General features: G+C 40.4%; 1 protein-coding gene across 5 annotated transcripts in view; it reads left to right on the forward strand.

Moving 5' to 3' along the window:
• PAWR (pro-apoptotic WT1 regulator) overlaps nucleotides 1–13,699 on the forward strand; it is a 98,377-nt gene that overhangs the window by 62,578 nt on the left and 22,100 nt on the right. For all 5 annotated transcript variants that reach the window (XM_017870372.1, XM_017870377.1, XM_017870376.1 and 2 more), the window contains exon 4: nucleotides 5,372–5,406. In XM_017870372.1, the coding sequence (XP_017725861.1) occupies nucleotides 5,372–5,406 (35 nt within the window). The remainder of the gene's footprint in view (nucleotides 1–5,371; nucleotides 5,407–13,699) is intronic.

A 13,699-nucleotide genomic window follows, 5' to 3' on the forward strand; every position in this document is an offset into this window, starting at 1 on the left:
GGCTAGTTTTTTGTATTTTTAGTAGAGACGGGGTTTCACCGTGTTAGCCAGGATGGTCTCGATCTCCTGACCTCGTGATCCACCCGTCTCGGCCTCCCAAAGTGCTGGGATTACAGGCTTGAGCCACCGCACCCGGCCTAGAAATCACTTTAAACTCCACCTTTAATTGCCCATTTTTAACATGCAGGAGAAGCCTACCGCCCCTCCCAGTCTCTAATCATACTGATATAATCTATCCAGTGTGGGAAACATTTTACTTTTAAAAGGTTTTTTTGTTGTTGTTTTTTGAGATGAAGTCTGGAGTGCAGTGGCAGGATCTCGGCTCACTGCAACCTCTGCCTCCTTGGTTCAAGTGATTCTCCTGTCTCAGCCTCCCAAGTAGCTGTGCTTACAGGCACTTGCCTCCACGCCCAGCTAATTGTTGTATTTTTAGTAGAGACAGGGTTTCACCATGTTGGCCAGGCTGGTTTTCAATTCCAGACCTTAGGTGATCTGCCCACATTGGCCTCCCAAAGTGCTGGGATTATAGGCTTGAGCCACTGTGCCCTGCCTAAAGTTTATACTTTGATTACAAGAATCATTATAAAATAACACTTAGCTTCAAAATGTATAATCTCTAATAAAAGACCATATTCAAATCCACCAATAAGGAATAAACTTAAGTGTCGTCTGTGTGCTTCAGAATCTTAACTATTGAAATAGTAGCCATATACCAGAAATAAGTATAGCTTAAATTCTGAGTATTTGTGTATCTCAGACTTGAGTATGGAATGACTAATGGCAAAAACCGCAATTACTTTTGCACCAACCTAGTATGTGGAAGTTCTAATTTTATCAACTGCATCAAGCTAGCAGTGTGGAAAATACTGTGTAAAACTTACTTACTGAGGTATGTTTTAAGTGACTGAGTGTTTTTTTTTTTAAAAAAACCAAACAACTGTAGATAAATGTAGAAATCTGATATTTTTACATGACTTCTGGTTAGCCTACTTAACTCAAAACTTGTCTGATACTGACTTTTAAGTCATTTATAATTGGATCAAAGTGTGAAATTATTATAATGCCACTGCAATTTAGAGTTGCTGAAAATGCCCTCCATTTTACATTTCTGTTTTTGTTAAAATTCTACTCTACATATCTATTACTCTAAGTTTTACCATATTACAGAAAATGTCTATTTCAAGGCTCAGAAATAGTGTTTGTTGGCCTGGGTGTGGTGGCTCACGCCTGTAATCCCAGCACTTTGGGAGGCTGAGGTGAGCGGATCACAAGGTCGGGAGATTGAGACCATCCTGTGAATGGTGAAACCCCGTAACTACTAAAAATACAAAAAATTAGCCAGGCGTGGTGGGGGGCGCCTGTAGTCCCAGCTACTTAGGAGGCTGAGGCAGGAGAATGGCGTGAACCCAGAAGGTGGAGCTTGCAGTGAGCCGAGATCACGCCACTGCACTCCAGCCTAGGCGACTGAGCGAGACTCCATCTCAAAAAAAAAAAAAAATTAGTGTTTGTTGTCAAGTTATTCGTACCATTTCAGTTGATATACCAGTAACCCACAAATCAATAAATCTAGTAAGGGTTGTTCTCATTTAGCAATTTTGCTGACTCCATTTCAGTAAAAGGCAGTCTGGGCAATCAAGCTGATGTGGCATGTTCTGAGATATTTCAAATATAACCCAAATGAGAGAGATGTGAGAGAAATGGTATGTGTTGTTTTAGAACTTTATTTTGGAGATTCTGGCATTTTTTTCTAATGCATGTGTAGACAGACATCATATGCCTTAGTTTAGTTCATATAGGGTAATATCACGGAATTTAATAAAAGAAGCTGTTTGTAAAATGTTAATCCAAATACTGTTTGTGAAACTAGCAGGGGAAAAGCTTTTATTTTATTTTGAATGTGATCTTGCTCTGTTGCACAGGCTGGAGTATAGTAGTGTGATCTCAGCTCACTGCCACCTGTGCCTCCCGAGTTCAAGCAGTCCACCCACTTCAGCCTCCCAAGTAGCTGGGACTACAGGTGCATGCCACTTCACCCAGCTAATTTTTGTGTTTTATGTAGAGACAGAGTTTCGCCATGTTGCCTAGGCTGGTTTTGACCTTCTGGGCTCAAGTGATCCACTCCCCTCGGGCTCCCAAAGTGCTAGGATTACAGGTATGAGCCACTGGGCCCAGCTGGGAAAAGTTCTGTATGAATCATTATCACTCACATTTAATAACGTATACTTTGAGTGAGTATACATAAGCTTAATATTCTTTCTACTTTATTTAAATAGCCATCTAAATAAATAGGGGATCTGTTTTACATGTTTGGTACAAAAGTACAGATTAGTGGCTATCTGCTTAATCAAAAGTACAGATTAGTGGCTATCTGCTTAATCAAAAGTACAGATTAGTGGCTATCTGCTTAATGACAGGCAGATAAACTCTTTAAAGTCTGCTTGCCAGGTTTTGTTGTTGTCCTGCTGTAAGAACAGCTGATGCTCAGGGATGGTTAAAGTGTCTTTGTATCAACTGTCAAGGCATGACTTCCCCAGCACTAAGCCTGTTTGTGGGGTCAAGCCCACATACGTAGTCACTCGAATATCTTGTCACCTGGTTATTTCCTGCAGCTGATTATTTCCCAAGTGGTCGAATATCTTGTCACCTGGTTATTTCCTGCAGCTGATTATTTCCCAAGTGGTACTTTTTTGTAACTGTAGATTACCAAGGAAGTTATTTCCCTAAGTTGTCAGTATATATTTATTGCATACTAGGCGAACTGGGGTTTCGGGGGAGAAAGAAAGGAATTGCTGGTGGAGGGTCTCTATCTGCCAGACACTTACATTTTACTTAGTATATAAGATATATACATGAAAATTGGGACAAAATTATATTTAAGTAATATAGGCTTCTGTAATGGGAATTTATTAACTTGGAATAATTAAGGCAGACTTACTCAAATTCCATGCAAAAAATTCAATTAAGATTTTTCCTTGTCCCAGTTAGTTGTATGTTTGTTTTAGCTATCAAATTGAAATTGAAAGCCTATTTGGAAGGGACTGTGCTAATTTTACTCACTTATGTCATTTTATCTCCACAACAACCCAATAAAATAGGCACTGTTATTCCATTTTAGAGATAAGTAGACACTGATAGAAGTTAAACCCATAGTCTCCTAGCTGCTGAGTAGCCTGTCTGCTTGGAAATTTGATCTGATCCCTCCTCTTAAATCATCTGGTTCCCCACATTGCTAGTCTTTTATCACATCGTGCAGTCAGTATTTTCTCTTTTACTCTGGAATTGGTTATCTTATAAAGGTATTCTTTTACTTTAACTGGATGAGAACTTCTTTAATTGTAGGATTTCTCTTGGCAACTTAATGATTAATTAGGAAAAAGTTAACTTTTTTTTTTTTTTTTTTTTTTTTTTTTGGGACGGAGGCTCTTGACTCTGTCGCCCGGGCTGTTGAGTGCAGTGGCCGGACCTCAAACTCACTGCAAGCTCCGGGCCTCCTGCGGTTACGCATTCTCCTGCCTCAGCCCTCCGAAGTACTGGGACTACAGGCGGGCCGCACCTCGCCGCCGCGGCTAGTTTTTTTGCCTATTTTTGTAGAGACGCGGGTTTCACCATGTTAGCCAGGATGGGTCTCGATCTCGTGACCTCGTGATGCCACCCGTCGTCGCGCCTCCAAAGTGCTGGTTACAGGCTTAGCCACCGCGCCCGGCCAAAGTTAACAATTTTAAAGACATCATTGATTTTGACCTGTTTTATTAAAGTGCAAACTGCCAGAGTATTTGAGAACCTAGACTGTCAAAAGATTGAACAGAGGAAATGACGCCTAGTTATTTGCAGGTAACGGATTTTTTCTACCCCATGGTTAATGATTAACTTTCAGCAATCTTTTTTTTAGTAGCTTAGAATCGCGAGTACAATACTTAAAATGCCTACCTTTTTCACTTTTCATTTTAGCTGTATATATAGTCTGTTTAAAAAATAGGAACTCGATTACTATTGCCCATGATGGTGAGTTGCTAAGCTTTTAGAAAAAATGATGGCATAAAAAAGACAAAGGGAGACTATATAAAAGACTGTAAGGCCGGGGACGCAGTGGCTCACACTTGTAATCCCACGCACTTTGGGCGGAGGCCGGAGGCTGGGTGGATCACCTGAGGTCGAGGAGTTTGAGACCAACGTGACCACCATGGAGCAAACCCCGCCTCTCTACTAAAAAAATACAAAAACTTAGGCTGGACGTGGTGGCACATGCCCTGTAATCCCAGTACTCAGGGAGGCTGAGGCAGCGAGAATCGCTTGAACCAGGGAAGGCGGGAGGTTGCAGTGAGGCAAGATCGCACCATTGCCACTCCAGCCTGGGCCAACGAACGAGCGAAACTCAAAAAAAAAAAGAATATAATGGTGGTACTTTTTAATGGCCCTTGACTTTCAAGGGATTGTAAGCTGACTGGGTGGATATGCATGCCCCCAGGCCTTGTCACATTTTCTGAGCTTTAAAAATACTTCTTGTTATTTAAAAAACATCATTTTAAAGTGAGATTGATTTGGACTTGAAAAACTCAGATGTAGGGGGGACTCCTGTTTTGTTGTTTTTTTTTTTCTTTGACCGCATATGTGAATTTTTTGAAAACAGTAATTGCTTCAAGTTAGTCTTTAAAAATTAGATATTCTCGGCCGCGGCGCGGTGGCCTCAAGCCTGTAATCCCAGCACTTTGGGAGGCCGAGGATGGCGGATCACGAGGGTCAGGAGATCGAGACCATCCTGGCTAACACAGTGAAACCCCGTCTGTACTAAAAAAAATACAAAAAACTAAGCGGGCGGGTGGGCAGCGCGCCTGTAGTCCCGAGCTACTCGGGAGGCTGAAGGCCAGGAGAATGGCGTCAAAACCCGGGAGGCGGAGCTTGCAGTGAGCTGAGATCGGAGCCACTGCATTCAGCCTGGGCGACAAGAGCGAGACTCCATCTCAAGAAAAAAAAAAAAAAATTAGATATTCTCGGCCGGGTGTGGTGGCTCACGCCTGTAATCCCAGCACTTTGGGAGGCCGAGGCAGGTGGATCATGAGGTCAGGAGATCGAGACCATCCTGGCAAACACGGTGAAACCCCGTCTCTATTTAAAAAAATACAAAAAATTAGCCTGGTGTGGTGGCGGGCGCCTGTAGTCCCAGGTACTCGGGAGGCTGAGGCAGAAGAATGGCATGAACCTGGGAGGCGGAGCTTGCAGTGAGCCGGGATCGCGCCACTGAACTCTAGCCTGGGCGACAGAGCAAGACTCCGTCTCAAAAAAAAAATTAGATGTTCTCTATCAACTATTTTATATAATCAGTAATTGTGTACATACATACTCAAACTGATACGTAATTATTTTTACTTTACAGGAGCCACCTAGAACAGTATCAGGCAGATATAAAAGGTAAGAATCCTTATGACTTAAACATACTGTAGGCATGAATGTAATGTCTGTCTGACGTTGACTTAACTAGAACTGTTTAAAGTAGCTTTTTGAAAAGTAACGAACCTTACTTACTATTGTGCTCTTAAAAATAAATTACATTGTAAGCAGGAGTATAATGTCTGCCTGACCATGGCTTACTCTGACATGCCACAGTCTTTGAAAACTCACCATGAATTTGCATGGGTTGATGAACTTTGCAAAATAAATGCCTTGAATTGCTATTTCTCACGTATTTAAACATAGGAAATAAAAGTAGACCCATCTGTATTAGTTGGCTCGGAGTGCCATAACAAAATACCATATACTGATGGCTTAAACAACAGAAATTTATTTTCTCATATTTCTGGAGGCCACATGCCCACCATTGTCAGGTTCTGGTGAGGATTCTCTTCCTGCGTTATAGGTAGCCACTTTCTCACTGTGTCCTCACACGGCAGAGAGAAAGAGAAAGAGAAAGGGAGGAAGAGGGAGGAAGAGGGAAAGTAAGCTTTCTGAGGTCCCCTCTTTATAAAGGAACTAATCCCGTCATGAGGGTCTCATCCTTGTGACTTCATTTAAACCCAATTATGTCCTAAGGGCTCCATCTCATTGAAGGTTATGGCTTCAACATATGAATTTTGGGAGGACACAGATCGCATTGCATCACCTGTACACAATGAGTAACACTTCTACCAGAGAATGTGTTTGTGCGTGTTTATGTATAGGAAGAAAATCAGAATTGGGTACAAGTGAAGGTGTCTAAGATATTCACTTCCTTCTTCCCTGTTGAGTCCATAAATGTTGCAGAAGCATGTGGTCATACTTGTGCTAATAATCCTAGAATGATGAATCTTATTGAGTACTTGCTGTGTCCAAAGTGCTTTACATAGGGTTCTTTCAATTCTCATGATTATCTTATAAGGCAGGAATAATATTTATTTCCGTTTTATAGATGAGAGACGTGAGGTTAAATAAGTAGAATAATTTTTCTGGGGTTAAAAACCTAGTCAGCAGTAAAATCGATCTGAACTCTGGCAACCTGACTCTGGAGCCCATATTTTTATTAACTATGTAAGACCACCTGCCTAGATTTATACATGTAAAACCCTTATTTTCATCTATTTGTATGTTGGAGTTTAAAATAATTAGGCTATAAATAAAACATTCGTTAACCAATACTCTATTTTTACACTGTTACATAAAAATAAAATTTAATTTTGTCATGAGCTACAGTATTTATTAGCAATAGAAAGAGATGAGAAGGTCAAGATAGTCAGCAAGAGTGAGTAAGTCTGAAATAGTTTCTGGCACGTGGGAAAACAATCAGTACGTTTACTACTGTTACTGCTTTTATTTTCATTTCTGGGTAATTTTGATGTAGGTATAATAAAACCTGTTTTTGTTTGCCCCCCCCCCTTTTTTTTTTGGAGATGGAGTCTTGCTCTGTTGCCCAGGCTGGAGTGCAGTGGCACAATCTTGGCTCACTGCAAGCTCTGCCTCCTGGGTTCACGCCATTATCCTGCCTCAGCCTTCTGAGTAGCTAGGACTACAGGTGCCTGCCACCACCCTGGCTAATTTTTTGTATTTTTAGTAGAGATTTCACCATGTTAGCCGGGATGGTCTCGATCTCTTGACCTTGTGATCTGCCCGCCTCGGCCTCCCAAAGTGCTGGGATTACAGGCGTAAGCCACCACAACCCGGCCCTTTTGTTTACCATTAATAGTTTAAACTGGAAAAAAAATCCTTTTTCTTTTTCTAGAAATAATTATGAAATAGCCTTGATGTGGCCTGTTCCCATACCACATTCTCATTGGTTTTTGGTTGGAGACTAAAGATAAACTGTGGCAACTTAACAAGTTTGTTGTATTGATCTTACACATTTAGTTCTTATCAAATAATAGTCTTAAATTACGAATGACACTTTTCAAATTTGTGTTCTTTAATTTGAATCAAGAGGGGAATAATTTTATAAATCCTATCAAAAGCTTTATTTACATGTCATTGTGTTAAATCAGAAGGCAAACTTACTCTTGTATACATTTTTGTGAAACTTTTGAGACCATTACTTGTGACATGTCCATGTGTTTGTTTTTTTCATACTTGTATTCTCATAGCCTAGAGCATGTAGTTTGTTACTTTTCAGCTTTCAAAGATTTGCCCCTGTTTAATACTGTTATAAATATCTTAAAACTTCTCATTATTTTTTATTGGTTTGGAGCTCCCATTTCAGTGCCAGTCTAAAAGAAAAAAAAAAAAAGACTTAAAAGCCACAAAACCTAGAGTCTATATATGAAATTATCTCTTATCTAGTAGAAATGTGTTACATTTTATATCAACAGTTCGTTATTTTCATTAATCTGTCAGCAAGTTATAGCAATGACTAGAGAATAGATGTTTCTTAGTGAAGGTGTCTGCTGACTAATGGGAATGAAGAAAAGGGAGAATAGAGTAAAAGAAATTTGGCAATTTCATGTAAGAAAATATTTCCAGTAAATCTAGTAGCTTAGTTTTTATATATATAACTGAAAATAGAAAATATTTTAAGTAAACCAAATAACATGAGAAATTATATATAATAATATAAATAAATATAATTATATAAGATTTACATATAATAGATATATAGATTTATATATAAACATATAAATTTTTATATAACTAACGAAATACTCTTAAAGTCCATTAGGAGGTTCAAACACCCAGAAGATTCATTTGAGTGTATGCTCTTATAAAGGTATGGATTAAATACTTAATTTTCTCACAAATAAGAATGTACACTTTTAGCCTTGAGTCTGTTACATGCTCAGTCTAATTATGCTGTTTTTTAAACTTGAATTGACTTATGTAGAATGTGTCTTACATATTCCCAGTTTTCCTTATAAAAATGTGTTTAACTGTAGGGAACTATTTGGAGGTGAGGGTTATGTAATTTCTGAAACTCAAGATTTAGTAAAGATGGATCGGTGTTACGAATTTGTGGGGTTTTTTTTTTTCAATGTGTAATTTTCTTTTCTTTTCTTTTTTTTAATTTTGGTAGAGACAGGATCTCTCCGTGTTTCCCAGGGTGATCTCAAACTCAGGTGATCCTCCCAACTCTGCCTCCCAGAGTACTCAGATTAGAGGCATGAGCCACTGTGCCTAGCCTCAGTGTGTAATTTTCTTAACAAAATTTTTATTTGGAAAGTAAATTTATAGTACATTGGTTAAAAACTTTTAAAAAAGAAAAGAGAAGGCAAGACAGTCTTAAGGACTTATAAAGGGCAGGATTAGCCAGGGTATGCAACTTACTATTCATAAATAACAGGTGAAGTTAGTGTAGTGGCTCATACCTATAATCCCAGCAACTCAGAAGACTAAGGTGGGAGGATTACTTGAGGGCCAGAAATTTGAGACCAGCTTGGGCAACATAGCAAGACAACATCTCTTAAAAAAGTAGAAAGCAAAAGAAAAAAATTAGTTGGTTGCTTGTAGTAAGCACTTGTAGTCCTAGCTACAGTGGAGGCTGAGGTGTGAGATGGGAAGCTCACTTGAGCCCCAGAGTCTTCCATGATTGGTGCCACCTCACTCCAGCTTGGGAGACAGTGAGATCCCAACTCTAAATGAAACAAACAACAGGGGAAACAAGACAGTGGTTTACCATTCAGTTAGTTATTAACTGGCTCTTGTTTTCACAAATATGCTTAATTCAGTATTATTTTATTAAGCAACATTTATGCAAAGTAATAAGTGCTTCTCAGCACTTCTCTTCCTACCCGCTCCCCTCCAAGCAACCTTAATAGGTTTAGTAGTTTGTAAAGCACTTTCACATACATTACCTAATAGCCTCATCAGGTGACAGCCAGGGCAGGCATGTCTTTCACAGATGAGGAAAAAGACTTTGTTTACTTCAGTGAACTATTTTACCACATTCCCTCTGAGCAGAAAGAGGAAATATTACTAGTTTTTGTTTTTATAAACAGCATAGACACATCAAGATATGAATGTCAGAAAATATTAACCTTATCTTAGCCAAAATTTTGATGTTAAGCCCTATTTCATATCTGCAGTGTTTCACAGTATTATTATAGTTTTATCATTCATGTAGCTTCATCAGGACTTTTCTTTCCTTAATACTTTTTGCAACTACTGCATATGATCAATATAGAAACATTATACAACTTAAACATTGTTTTCTCCATTTAAAAAGCAATGCATTCTCACTAGAAGATTTAAGAAATAGAGAAAGTTAGGATTAGAAAATCTTAACAAATCTAAGTCAAGCACTGTTAACCTTGCTTTTACTTTTACTTCCAGTTTGTTTTTTTAGGCTTTTGTATGTATAACCGTGAGCATAATGGATGTACACTTTTACATTCTGGTTTACTCCTCACCTAATGTAACATGAGTATCTTCACTTTTTAGTTCTCTAAATAATGGCTAGTATCAACTGAGTGATTTCTGCTTTTTAAATGAAGTATAGCATAAATATACCAGAAATCCTCACTATCACTGCTGTGGTGACCCATAATTTCTGTCTACTTTACTTGGATAAAAGATGACTATGATTCTTTTTCTTCGGGGTCAGAATTTTCTTGCAAAGTCAATTCTGTTATAATGCTTGCTTTGGAAATGCAAATTGGTCCTAATTGGTACATGAGGGAACAATTTGACCCTACCTCAAATTTCACCTTTGCTTATACACAGTTTTGTTCACCAGAAATGCTAGGTAAATGCTGAAAACCTTACCCAGCTCAACTGAATACACAAAAGGCTCTCAGTCATTCTTGGCAAACATCTACCAGGTACCTCAGTATGAGCTACAGCTTTGCTTTTGAAGCAGGAAAGTTTCCCTGGCCCCTTTGCAGGCAGGAACTGGAGTGCACAGGTACTGGACCTAACCAGGCGCTTTGGTGGGGCAGGGGCAAATTCCACTCACTCAAACCCACTGCATTCTACTCCTTGTGGGAGCGGGGAGTACAGGTGAGCAGGTGCAAGAGCTGGGGTGAGTGCTTTTGGACGCTGGCAGGAATGAATTCTGTACTGTCCCCATGGCAGTATCTAGGGGGATGCCAACTACCCCTGAAGTCCCAGAAGGAGTGTTACAGTTAGTGCTCTTTTAGCTTTTCTGTCCATGGACAGCTTAAGTGTAAAACAGTTCAGTGGGCCCTCTGCCTTTTCTTGTGAGGCATTTGCTCTCTGCCAGCAAGAGCATAGGGTCAGTATGACAGCCTTTAGCATGTGCACCCTTTAGTGTCGAGGAAAAATCAGGTCACATGAACGAATTGAAGGGTGGTGAATATGGAGGATTATGTTGCCAATGAAAGGGGAGCTGGAAGGGGGGATGGAGGGGGAAGAGAATCTTTCCCTGGAGCAACACTATCAAGCCATTACTCTGAAGTCAAATGGCTTTTCCTCTTCTCTTCCTCTCCTCTCTCTGGCGGCAGAGCCTGAGGTTTTAATGGGCCCAGAATGGGGAGCAGAACAGGCCATGGGTGGTTTTGGAAAAGGCAACATTCAAGCAGGGCAACAGGAATGCATGTTCTCATTTTGGGCCACAGTTCAAGGGTTGAGGGTGGGACCCTCACCAGGACCGTCCTCTTCTGCCCAGAATGTTCCTGCCTCCTGTCCCTATCACTTCCACATGTGATGTTACAACTACCAGTCTAATTTCAGATATCTTCTTTCTCACATTTCATATTAACCCGTAAGCTGCAACCCTTCTGCTGCCAACCAGCTTCTATAAGGAAACTTCACTGCTTTTTCAAGATAAAATGCCGTATTTATGTATTTCTTAGCTGTTTAACCTGTAAAACTGTACTACCACTTTATATTAGGCTACTATCTTTTATAATGTGTCACTGATGAAGTTTTAGAACATTGTCCCCCAACCCCATTTTCTGTATAATTCCCCCCACCATTTTTTTTTTTTTTTTTTTTTTTTTTTTTTTTTTTTTTTTTTGAGGTGGAGTCTCACTCTGTCACCCAGGCTGGAGTGCAGTGGCATGATCTTGGCTCATTGCAACTTCTGCCTCCTGGGCTCAAACAACCTTTACCTCCTGAGCTCAAGTGATTCTCCTGCCACAGCCTCCCAAGTAGCTGGGATTATAGGCATCTGCCACCATGGTTGGCTAATTTTTGTATTTTTAGTAGAGATGGGTTTTGCCATGTTGGCCAGGCTGGTCTCAAATTCCTGACCTCAAGTGATTCACCCACCTCAGCCTCCCAAAGTGCTGGGATTACAGGTGTGAACCACCATGCCTGGCTCCTCATGTTTTTATTGAGTGATTTTTGCATAATACAGTGATTTTAGAAACACTTATGTTGTATTATAGCAGAACTAACTCTGGGTAGATGATTCCATAAACTAAATACTTGCTGCTGTTTAAGTAAGACTTCTACATAACATAAATCCATTTAATTTGAGACACCGTGAAGTACTTTAAGCCAGGGGTCCCCACCCCTCCGGGTGTGGACTGCTTACCTGTCTGTGGCCTGTTAGGAACCAGTCCACACAGCAGGAGGTGAGCAGTGGGTGAGCATTACTGCCTGAACTTTGCCTCTTGCCAGATCAGCAACAGCATTAGATTCTCATAGGAGCACGTACCCTGTTGTGAACTGCTCATGCGAGGGATCTAGGTTACATGCTCCTTTATGAGAATCTAATGCCTGCTGATCTGAGGTGGAACAGTTTCATCCCAAAACCATCCTCCCTGCCATCCCCCTGGTCCATGGAAAAATTGTCTTCTCTGAAACTGCTCCCTGTTGCCATAAAGGTTGGGGATAGCCAGTTAAGACCTTTAGTTCTCAACTTCATTCTCAAGCTCTTTCATAAGAAACCGACTAGAACCTGTTCATTTAGAGATTAATAATTTATTTAGACATAGTTTTCATTCAAGATTTAAGATGTTGCAACACAACAATGTTAACTTTTTTTCCTAAATGGAACTTAATGATTTTTTTTTTTTTTTTTTTGAGTCAGTTTCACTCTTGTAGCCCAGGCTGGAGTGCAATGGTGCAATCTTGGCTCACCGCAACCTCCGGCTCCTGAGTTCAAGTGATTCTCCTGCCTTAGCCTCCTGAGTACCTGGGATTACAGGCGTGTGCCACCATGCCCGGCTAATTTGGTATTTTTAGTAGAGACAGGGTTTCACCACGATCATCGTTTTAACCAGTAGTTCTTGCTTTGAGAACCACCAAGTAGACACAAACTTCCTTGGTTTGTTGGTCAAGGGTCAAGACCAGAAAAATCTGCCAGATTCTTTTTTTTTTTTTTTTTTGAGATAAGGTCTCACTCCAGTGCCCAGGCTGGGGTGCAGTAGTGCAATCATGGCTCACTGCAGCCCTCAATTCCCAGGCTTAGGTGATCCTCCAGCCTTGGCCTCTCAAGTGGCTGTAACTACAGGCATGTGCCACCACACCCTAATTTTTAAATTTTTAAAAATTAAATTGCTAATTTTAAAATTTTTTGTAGAGACGGGATTTTTCTGTGTTGCTCAGGCTGGTCCTGAACTCCTGGGCTAAAGAGATCTGCCTGCCTTGGCCTCCCAAAGTGCTGGAATTACAGGTGTGAGCCAGTGCACCTGGCCAGAAATCAGCCAGATTCGATTCGATTCGATTCGATTCGATTCGATTCGATTCGATTCGATTCGATTCGATTCGATTCTTATTTATTTATTTATTTATTTATTTTGAGTCAGAGTCTCGCTGTGTCGCCCAGGCTGGAGCGCAGTGGCCGGATCTCAGCTCACTGCAAGCTCCGCCTCCCGGGTTTACGCCATTCTCTTGCCTCAGCTTCCCGAGTAGCTGGGACTACAGGCACCCACCTTCATGCCCAGCTAGTTTTTTGTATTTTTTAGTAGAGACGGAGTTTCACCGTGTTAGCCACTCTGGTCTCAATCTCCTGACCTCTTGATCCGGCTGCCTTGGCCTCCCAAAGTGCTGGGATTACAGGCTTGAGCCACCATGCCCAGCCAGCCAGATTCTTTAAAGGTGAGAAATCCAAACTAAAGACGACCAAAAAGCGAGTCTTCTTGGGCTATATATGGCCCTTTCTAAAGAAATCTATTCCTTTCAAGATCTTTTCTCTTTCTCTCTTTCTCTCTTTTTCTCTCTCTTTCTCTCTTTCTCTCTTTTCTCTCTCTTTCTCTCTCTCTCTTTCTTTCTTTCTTTCTTTCTTTCTTTCTTTCTTTCTTTCTTTCTTTCTTTCTTTCTTTTCTTTCTCTCTCTCTTTCTTTTCCTTTTTTCTTTTCTTTTCTTTCTTTTCTCCCTTCCTTTCCTTTTCTTTCTTTCTTTC

This window comes from Rhinopithecus bieti, unplaced genomic scaffold (genome assembly GCF_001698545.2).
Source record: "Rhinopithecus bieti isolate Rb0 unplaced genomic scaffold, ASM169854v2 scaffold_5153, whole genome shotgun sequence".
In the NCBI taxonomy this organism is placed as follows: Eukaryota; Metazoa; Chordata; class Mammalia; order Primates; family Cercopithecidae; genus Rhinopithecus; species Rhinopithecus bieti.